Here is a 9,751-nt window from a genome sequence, read left to right on the forward strand (position 1 = left end):
TATATATTATAAATGTTTTAATTATTATGAATAGGCAAAATATATTCTTTCAGAAAGCTATGTCTCTGCTGTGTCATCAGCCCTGCAGATGAATATTTTTTTCTTTCAGGTTCATATCTCCAGTGAGAACGAAGAGCTGTGTCAAGCCGCATTGCAAGCTTTGGGATTCTGTGTCTTCCACTCACACATTGTTTCAGTCTTACCAGGTAGAGGAAAAAGTTGAATTCTTTAGTATAATATACTTATTACTTTCCATGAGAAGTAGCATCCATAATCTTTTTATCTTTTTTTGCTGCAGCAAATATTTCAGAAGATATACTGTCTACGCTCTGTAATGTTGTGGTAAAATCAAAAGAGAAGTTTACGTGCACTCGAGCGTTATGGGTGATTTCAAAACAGAATTTCCCACCAGAGGTGGCATCCAAAAAGGTTTGTTTACCATGCATGTTGTGCTTGAAATAAACCCTATTTTTATCATCCTTTACCCCTCCCATTTTCCTGTTTTTTTTTTTATTTATTTTTTATTTTTGGTGGTTAAAAATTTTGCTTTTTACATTTCAGACCCCAGAGATTCTGAAGAGTCTAGAGGCCATGCAGACCAGAGAGGTTCAGTCGATCCTCATTGAACATGAATCACTCAATGTCATAATAAGGTTTGTTGAAATTTCCCATACTTTTCTCTTTCTTGGTAGTGCAGTCCTTCATATGGAGGTGCTCCGTAAATAAGGTTTATTTAAAAGGATTTTTTTTTTGGTGAATGTCAGGTTGCTGGAGCAGGCCCCGTCTCAGATGGCTGCTGGAGCCGTGTGCTGGGCCAAGCTGGTTATTCCTCTGGTGGTTCACTCGGCCAATAGAGTGCGCTTGCGTGCCGCAGCAGCCCTGGAGCTGGGCATGCCTCTTCTTCTGGAGAAACAGCAGGAGGTGGCAACCATTGTAGAGCCAATGATGTCTTCTGTAAGTGTATACGTTAGTTTATTTTGTTGTGCATATATGGAAGAGGTGTTAGTGAGGCCAGCATGGGGTGCTCACCCTGCAGTCTGTGTGGGTCCTAACGCCCCAGTATAGTGATGGGGACACTATACTGTAAAAAGCACCGTCGTTCGGATGAGACGTTAAACCGAGGTCCTGACTCTCTGTGGTCATTAAAAATCCCAGGATGTCCTTCGAAAAAGAGTAGGGGTATAACCCCGGCATCCTGGACAAATTTGCCCATTGGCCTCTGACCATCATGGCCTCCTAATCATCCCCATACACTGATTGGCTTCATCAATCTGTCTCCTCTCCACCAATAAGCTGGTTTGTGGTGGGCGTTCTGGCGCAATATGGCTGCCATCGCATCATCCAGGTGGATGCTGCACACTGGTGGTGGTTGAGGAGATTCCCCCGCTTTCATGTAAAAGCACTTTGAGTATCCAGAAAAGCCCTATATAAATGTAACTAATTAATTATAATATAAATATAAATAACCGTAATGCTTCTATTGCTTTGCTGCCTTTAGATGCTTATCCCTGAAATGCAGAAGCTGTTTGCATCTAAAAATGAGACGAATATGCTGAAGCTCTGGCCCTTGTTTGTGAGACTTCTGGGGAAGGTAAGATATTTGGTCACCAAATAATGCTCATCACTATTTCAGTTCTGAATCTTGAGATTGTCATTTTGGACAAGTATGGGTTTCTATTGTATGCATCTCCTTTCAGTTGCTCCACAAAGGCGGTGCATTCATTAATTCCTTGCTGTATTTAGAGGAGTTGGGTTTCCGCAACTCTTCTCCTAATATTAAGAAGATTGCCTTCATAGCTTGGAAGAGCCTCATTGATAATTTCGCCCTTAATCCAGGCAAGTTTATTTTTTTTCCTTTGTATTTAGGTGTAATGGCCACAGTCACTGAAAACATAGGAACATCAGAGAATTACATGGTTTGCTTTGTGGAAAGTCATTAAAATAAAGTTGTTTTTATGTTTCTCTAGGTATGGATACAATTGCCTTTTGGAGTGAATGTTTAAAAATGCTTATTCAGTAACCTCAGATGAGATGGGAAATTCATTGGTCAAAAGATGTGGGAACATTTTGGACCCATATAGCAATAGCTTTTTTTTTTTTTTACCTCTTTGCTTTTTCTCAGCTGTTGTTTTCTAAGTTGTAATGGTTTCTCTTGAGCAGATATCCTGTGCAGCAGCAAGCGTCTAAAGCTCCTCATGCAGCCCCTTAGTTCCATCCAAGTCAGGACTGAAGCTCTTCTGCTCACTAAGCTGGAGGTGTGGTGGTACCTTGCAGTTAAGCTTGGCCCCAACTTGTCCGCTAACTTTGAGCAGGTAAATTTCACAGTGTTTACATTGATGAATTATGCTTTTTGGCTTTGCTTTTTTCAGATAGTTGTAACCGTTGTATGGCCATGGTCTTACTAGTTACTGAGAGCAATGTTTATCTCTATCCCTTCTTTCCATCACTCTCTCTTAAAGGTTGGTGTACCACTACTGCACAACACACTTCCTTCTGATTCTCCACTGCCGAGCCCGACTACACCTGCTCGAACCTCTAACCCAAGCAATGGCACCCCTAACACCCCTAAATCAGGTACAGCTCACTTCCTCTCATTGTGCTTTCATTTTATAAAGGGGATACAATGAGATTACATCCTTTAAATTCAGCATGAAGTGGCAATTCACCCCATATATTTTCTAAGTTCATGTTTATAAATCTTACTTTTCAATTTGTCCATGCATATGTTTAATTTTTTACCCCGACCTCATAATTTATCAAAGTCAATCTTCCGCACTGACAGCCTTCTCTCTAGTGATGTTTACTGGACTTCTTCAATCATTTAGTCAGCTTAAATCCTTCCTCTCCACAATCAACTGCAAGCTCAGATCTGCCTCCATCCAGTCAACAGCTGATGGATAGAATCAAAACCCCACCCTACATATTTTTTTATTTTTAAAACTTAATGCTTCATCTTTCTGTTCTCCAGGCATTCCCTCCTGCAGCACACCAAGCACTACTCCTCGCATGAATCTGAACAGCAGTATGCAGGCGGCTCAGTCCTACCGCTCCATTCAGCTCCTGGGTCTAGAGATGCTCCTGCACTGGCTTGTGGGTCCGGAGGTTACAGTCACAGCAGCTAGAGAAAATCTTCAGCTCAGTCTGGGTAATCATAAATATAGTATTGTCAAGAGCTTTTAATGTTGTTGTTTTTTTTTTTAAAGTTAAAGTGGGTCCAACTTGAGTCTGTACAAAGTTAATGTGAGTGTCATTTGATTAGTAATCTATAGATGTTCATCTGTTAATACAGTAGGGATGCTCATATTGACCGTTTAACCGTTAACCGAAAGTAAGAATTTTAACCGATTAATACTATCAGTTAAACAGTTTAAAAGTTTTTTTTTTGGTGCTTTTTCCCCCGCAAATATTACGTTTGCTGCATGGTAAGAAAAAATAATGATATACATACAGTATTTGTTTACTCACGTGCAGCGTGCATACAGGCATATTTCGCTGAGCAAGGACCTGCTTCACCTTCACTTAGTTAACTGATGTATATGTAACACAATGGCAAGTGGCAATATTGGATAAATGGTTATCAGAGAGGGAATCCGTTAGTGAATGTATGTAAATTCTGAATGGATTATAGCCTATTGCGCAATGGGCACTCCCCTCATAATCACTCATCTTACTGTAGATCATCGTGAAGTTAATTAAAAATAATCAAAGGAGCATTACACTGCACAATTAATCTCTTATTTACATCATGTCTACACTTTTTGTTTTAATGAGAGAATTCGCGAACGTGTAGAGCTCAACGCTGCTGCAAACACGACGTGAATAGAAATGTATTACCAGTGGAAGAAAAGTCCCAAACCGCAAATTGACGGGATTTTTGTGATGGTTTTTTTGCCACGGGTCTAACAGTTAGCAGGCAGCTAACTATACAGCATGTCGACATGTTACTTTAAAAAATAAATAAAAAATAGACACGTACGCTGACTGAGGTAGGCCTGCTATATATTTTTTTGTCTGATGGGAAGATGACTGCGTTCTTCAAAGCATATAGAAGGATTCAGTGTGTGTTTTAGTTTTGTCATCTTAATTTATTTATTTGATGTAGATTTAGTGTAGGCCTATTTATTTTATTCTTTTTTAATTTATATTATTTTATTCTGTTTTTCTCTGTTCTCAGAAGCGCTGCTGGTGCATGATAATTTGAGGATGTGTGAATCCAGGTTTTGCTGTTGCTCTGCATGCTGCTGTTTGCACATTAAAATAAAATATTTGTTGGTATTTTTAATTCGTCATCACAGATGCTTGTCTATTCTGTTTTTATTGAATACTAATTTATTATTCTAAATTTGTCAGTTAACGGTTAATGTTCAGATAACAAGCAGCGGTTGTCGGTCAGGAAAATTAACCGTAATGAGCATCCCTAGGGTTTGTACTCTTATGAAAAATCTGGAAAAGTCTGGTAATTCCCAGTCATGGAAAAGTGAAACTAAGAAAGTTTTGAAAAAGTCATGGAAATTTAAATAGAATATTTTTGATATGATAAATGATATTTGTTAAACATTTGATCTGCTCACATTTGATCAGATCTTTTTAATTTAACCACGAAGCTAGATCATAGATATTTGTCTCAAGTCATGGAAATGTATTGGTTAAAATGTATATGGACCCTGTTGATACAGCTTGATATATTGAACCTTATTATTGTAATTATATGCTAACAGTGTCAGTGTACCATTTGTTTCCAGAGCCCCTGACGCACCCGCTCTTTATCAGCCCTTCCTCCTTCAGTAGACATGCCTCCACCCTCATATCAGCCATCAAAGAAGGCTTCATTACTGTGGGAAAACATGCTCCAGGTATTCAACATAATCTGCACAATGTAGCCTGGATTTAAGAGGCCAACTTAAATTTTGTCTTAGCTGTTTCTCTTATTGGCCTGCTTGGAAGCAAAGGTCTATTATTATTATTATTATTATTATTATTATTATTATTATTATGATCATTAGGAAATGAAAGAAATGCTGATGCTGTCCATGTTCATCACCTGATATGAGTGTTTATTTTCCACAGAAGCGCTGCTTAGTCTCATTTGGAGCAACCTGATCCGTTCTGTCAGCACAACAATAGAAGCTGGTATATTAACATTTGCTCTCTCTTAGAAAGTCAAAGATAATTTGCACAGATACTTTGTGTTGTGGATACTGGCTCATAGTAATCTAGAAAGTTTTCCTGTCAACAGGTAATAAGAAGGAAAGACAGGGGTCAGAGGTTCTCACGCTGCTTCTACAGGCTTTGCAGTCCATCCTGTCCTCAGATGATCTGCCTGCTGAATGTGCCCTGGTAAGATGGCACTTCATGGTGAAAATGACCTGCTAAATGACTTGGGTGCTGAAAGTGTTAGCCAACAAAGATGCAATCTGGCATGCTTAAAATGTACTACCTTTCAAAAGTTTGGACTCAATAAGATAAGAACTTTCTATTCATCAAAAAGAAAAAAATCCTGAATAAATGTCAGAGTCAGCATATTAGAATGATTTTTGAAGGATCATTGAAGAATCAGACAGGGGTAATGGATGCCGAAAATTCAGCTTTGCCATCACAGGAATAAATTACATTTTAAAATATTTTTAATAGGGATGCACCGAAATGAAAATTCTTGGCCAAAGCCGAAACCGAACAAAATGAAACACTGGGCCGAATACCGAACACGGAGTATTTTGCCAAACATTTTTTTTTCACCATTGCATAAATTAAAAAGCCAAAATGTGCTTTTTACTGTTTTGTCTTGCTTTTCAAAGAAAAAAAAAATCAATTACAAAACAACAATTTAAAAATATTTAAGACTGAACATTTTTAACATTCTAGCAGACACTATACCAACAAAAGAGTGCGCCTCTCACTCTGCGCTGGTTGCTATTTGATCGCGTCTTATCATTGTTCGGTACAATTTATTCGGTCTTTTCGCTTATTTGAACACCAAAAGAGCTTTTTTTGCTATTTTCGGCCGAATAATTTCAGTTGCTGAACATTTGGTGCATCCCTAGTTTTTAAATGAGAAAGGTTTTACTATTACTGTTTTACTGTATTTTTAATCATAAATGTAGCCTTGGTGACCATGACACTTTAAAAGCTTTAAAGTTCAAATGTCTGGGGTTGTTTTTTTTTGTTTTTTTTAGTGTATTAATCTAAAAAGGTTCTATAGGTTCTACAACCCTGCTGTTTGAACACATTTTCATTATTTCATTATTTGCTGCAGCTTTTGTTGGAAGCCACTGTTAAGGGAATACCTCAGAAGGTGCTTGGTTCCGCAGCTTATCAAGTGGCAAACATGGATGTATTAAATGTAAGTGCCTTTTTAGCCCTTATTGTAAAGCCTTGCTAAATTTCTCGACAAATTTCGAGATTCTCTACATCTTTTCCAGGGTACCCCTGCACTTTTCCTAATACTGCTGTTCTACAAGAGTAACCAGCTCTCATCCTTTCTTGAAGATGAGAGGTAAGCATAAATCCTGCAAAATAAGTATTGTTCCAGAGATTTTTTGCAATAAACCTTTTAAAAGAGTGATACTACTCCTATTTCTGTTTCCATTGAGTTTGTTTGCTTAACTGGGGCAACATTTTCTTGCATCTGGCAGGTTTTTTTCAAGCCTGGAAACCCTTGTGAGCTGTGGGTTTTATGGTCCTACATCGCCACTGGCATTTGGAGAGGCTGTTTTAGGAGCGATTAGTGGGCGTGTGGAGGCTGTTAAGAACAAGAAACAGCTCTGGAGGATGTGGAGCGCGGTGGTAAACCCTCTGACGGACACCATCACTCAGGTATTAAACTCAGATCATCAGTGCTGTAGAATGAATGTGCATTTCAGTGCCAGTCAAACCTCGTATTTCACTAAGCGATAAATCATTGTTCCAACACAGACCAATGAAGTGAATCAAGGAGATGCTCTGGAGCATAACTTCAGTGCCATTTGCAGTGCCTTGATGTTCCCAGTCATTCACCTGCTGCCTGGTTCGCCCCTACCCCAAGTAAGAGATCATTTTGGCTACATTACAGATGCTTTCTGCAGTATTATGCAAATGCTTCATATGACATTGACTTTTTTTAATAGACCACTCAGAAGGCCATGATCGGTACGTGGTCCAGGCTTTACAAGGCGTTTGCTCGCTGCTCAGCTTTGGTAGCCACAGCAGAGGAGAACATATGCTGTGAAGAGCTGTGTGCCAAGATCTCTGCCTCTCTTGACACCGACGCTCTGAAAGTATGGCCTTTCCAACTATGTAGTAAAGTGGAAGATTTATTCAGTTGTGCACCGAATTGGAGTATTCATTTATATATATAATATATTTTTTGTTGTCGTTTTAGAATCTGCCGATGTTGGATGCAATGGCAAATATCTTGCTGGTCATCATTGAGAGTATGGACTTCTCTCCTTACACCCCACAGTTCCAGCAGAAGATGAAATGTAAGGCTTTTGCTTCCGTTTCAAGTGGCCAAAGTTGTGTAATGGCACTGTCACAATTTTTTTCATGTTCATATTCATAGCTCCTCATACACCTTTGAGTTGGGTACGCAAGAGGAGCAAAGCTCTGGGGAATCTCTCGACCTTTCACACTCTCCTGATGCAGACTCTAGATGCTTTCCTGTCTGTGGACCTCTCAGAAGCATCTGTAGAGTCCACCAGTGGAGTTTTCAGTGGAATTGGCTTGACACTGGTCTCTATCTTGTCAACACTTTTCACTAATATCACTCTACCCACGTTCATTCAAGAGGTGCTGTCCACCCTCACCAAACCACTCACGTGCCTTTTTGAACAGTTCTCCAGGTGTGTGACATTTTCTTATCCTTCATACTTTGAGCATTCTTTTTTTCATTGTCTAACACTGGTTTTTTTTTTTTCTTTTATGAAAGTCATGATGAACCATCAAAGCTCAGTGCGACACTAGGACCCAAGGTAAGAATTACCATGTGAATTTGAAATCGAAACCACAGGTCTGATGTGTAGTATTTTTATTTGTGACACTGGACCACAAATCTAGCCATAAGGGTCCATTTTTTTAAATTGAGATTTAAATCTCAATTTAAAAGGCAATGACGTCTCAATATAGCTGAAAGCTGAATAAATAAGCTTTCCATTGATGTATGATATTTGTTAGGATAGGACAATATTGGGCTGAGATACAACTATTTGAAAATCTGGAATCTGAGGGTGCAAAAAAAATCTAAATTGAGAAAATCGCCTTAAGTTGTCCAAATTAAGTCCTTAGCAATGCATATTACTAATCAAAAGTTAAGTTTTGATATTTATGGTAGTAAATTTACAAAATATCTTTATGGAACATGATCTTTACTTAATATCCTAATGATTTTTGATCATATACCCTTATGACTGATTTTGTGGTCCAGGGTCACATATGTAGAGTTAGGTAGGCATATTTATTTATTTGCTATCTGTCTCGTAGTTGGAGAAACTGGTCACAGACCTGCTTGGCTGCCTTCAGATGCAATCAACTCTGCATGATGATGAGATGCTTGCCATGTTGTCGCCCTTGCTTTGTGTGCTTTTTCCGCACAAGAGCAAGCAAATTCGTACTGTGGTCACGCAGTTCTGGAATGCCACCTTTGGAAATGCACTCACCTTGACTTACCCTGAGCCTCTCGAGTACGTTTTCATGCCATTGTTGGGAATTTTTGTGTAAAATGTATTATAGGCACATTTTTCAGATCTTTAATTCAGCAAGTATGCTTGTCTTAATTCATTTATATCATATATATATGCCACCCCCCCAGGTCTGTTTTAAGTCAGGCTAAGCAAAAGACTCCACTGATTTTACCTGGTTTTGAAGCCGTTGATGCACCAGATGATTGCAGTGGACAGTATACGGTACGTTCAGTGTTTCGTTCAGCGCAAATGATTGTCCCTACTGTGATGTAATATGTAAAGAACACAGAACTGTAAACACAGTAAATTTAGCTCAGTCAAACATGTTGGTTTTTCTTTCGTTCCTAAGCGAGTTCTAAACGTGTTGTGTTCTCTAATCAGGGTGAGAGTTCTCAGCTGGACCCACAGATCAGCAGGGTAAAGATGATCTCTGTGGGAAAGAGGGACTCTCTTCTGGCGAGGGCAGAAGAGCTTAAAGAAAGAGGCTCTGCAACCGCAGCAAAGCCGGTGTCTGTAAGTCATGTGAAAATGCATCAAAACTTGAAAATATCAATGGTGGCTCTTAATTAGCAACCAGGTCCCTCAATTCACCTGTTGCCTCTTTAGGTAAAGCTGGATTTTGGATCACCCAAGCCCTTGAAGCGAGAAGCTATTGAGGAGGCGGCATCAGTGGATTTTGTTTTTATTCCCCCTGAGACAAAGGAGAGAGTGCTAACTGAGCACCAGAAAGAGGTCAAAAGGACTAAACGGTAAGTTTGGTCACAGTTTTTTGTGGTGTAGCAGATCTCTAAAATTGTGAAGGCAGCTTTTTTCCCTTTCATTTCATGTGAATCCTAGTGATGTCTCCGTGGTCATATCATCGTTAAGCTTCTTTAAAATAAGAAATTGTCAAGACTGATGTTTTTCCTGTCTTGACTCTAAAGATGACTATCAGGTGTCAGTGTGTGCCCTGTTTTATTTAAAAAACAGGGATCTATCAAAGTTTTATCATGTTTGTGGAAGTGTATCATGGCACAAACAATTGAGATCTCCGAGGACCTCAGAAAAAGAGTTGGTGTTGCTCATCAGGCTAGAAAAGGTTTCAAAGCCATCTCTAA

General features: G+C 39.1%; 1 protein-coding gene across 1 annotated transcript in view; it reads left to right on the top strand.

Moving 5' to 3' along the window:
* LOC107680950 (telomere-associated protein RIF1-like) overlaps positions 1-9,751 on the top strand; it is a 21,375-nt gene that overhangs the window by 2,336 nt on the left and 9,288 nt on the right. Inside the window, exons 4-27 of the mRNA XM_016477427.1 lie at positions 110-206; positions 299-429; positions 562-653; positions 765-954; positions 1,499-1,591; positions 1,698-1,836; positions 2,161-2,312; positions 2,460-2,574; positions 2,969-3,145; positions 4,743-4,853; positions 5,068-5,130; positions 5,237-5,337; positions 6,254-6,340; positions 6,420-6,493; positions 6,633-6,813; positions 6,913-7,020; positions 7,104-7,253; positions 7,358-7,457; positions 7,538-7,817; positions 7,904-7,946; positions 8,455-8,654; positions 8,783-8,876; positions 9,036-9,167; positions 9,261-9,403. Coding sequence (XP_016332913.1) covers positions 110-206; positions 299-429; positions 562-653; positions 765-954; positions 1,499-1,591; positions 1,698-1,836; positions 2,161-2,312; positions 2,460-2,574; positions 2,969-3,145; positions 4,743-4,853; positions 5,068-5,130; positions 5,237-5,337; positions 6,254-6,340; positions 6,420-6,493; positions 6,633-6,813; positions 6,913-7,020; positions 7,104-7,253; positions 7,358-7,457; positions 7,538-7,817; positions 7,904-7,946; positions 8,455-8,654; positions 8,783-8,876; positions 9,036-9,167; positions 9,261-9,403 — 3,053 coding nt within the window. The remainder of the gene's footprint in view (positions 1-109; positions 207-298; positions 430-561; positions 654-764; positions 955-1,498; positions 1,592-1,697; positions 1,837-2,160; positions 2,313-2,459; positions 2,575-2,968; positions 3,146-4,742; positions 4,854-5,067; positions 5,131-5,236; positions 5,338-6,253; positions 6,341-6,419; positions 6,494-6,632; positions 6,814-6,912; positions 7,021-7,103; positions 7,254-7,357; positions 7,458-7,537; positions 7,818-7,903; positions 7,947-8,454; positions 8,655-8,782; positions 8,877-9,035; positions 9,168-9,260; positions 9,404-9,751) is intronic.

The sequence above is a fragment of the Sinocyclocheilus anshuiensis genome, unplaced genomic scaffold (assembly GCF_001515605.1).
Source record: "Sinocyclocheilus anshuiensis isolate Anshui unplaced genomic scaffold, SAMN03320099.WGS_v1.1 scaffold277, whole genome shotgun sequence".
Taxonomy (NCBI): Eukaryota; Metazoa; Chordata; class Actinopteri; order Cypriniformes; family Cyprinidae; genus Sinocyclocheilus; species Sinocyclocheilus anshuiensis.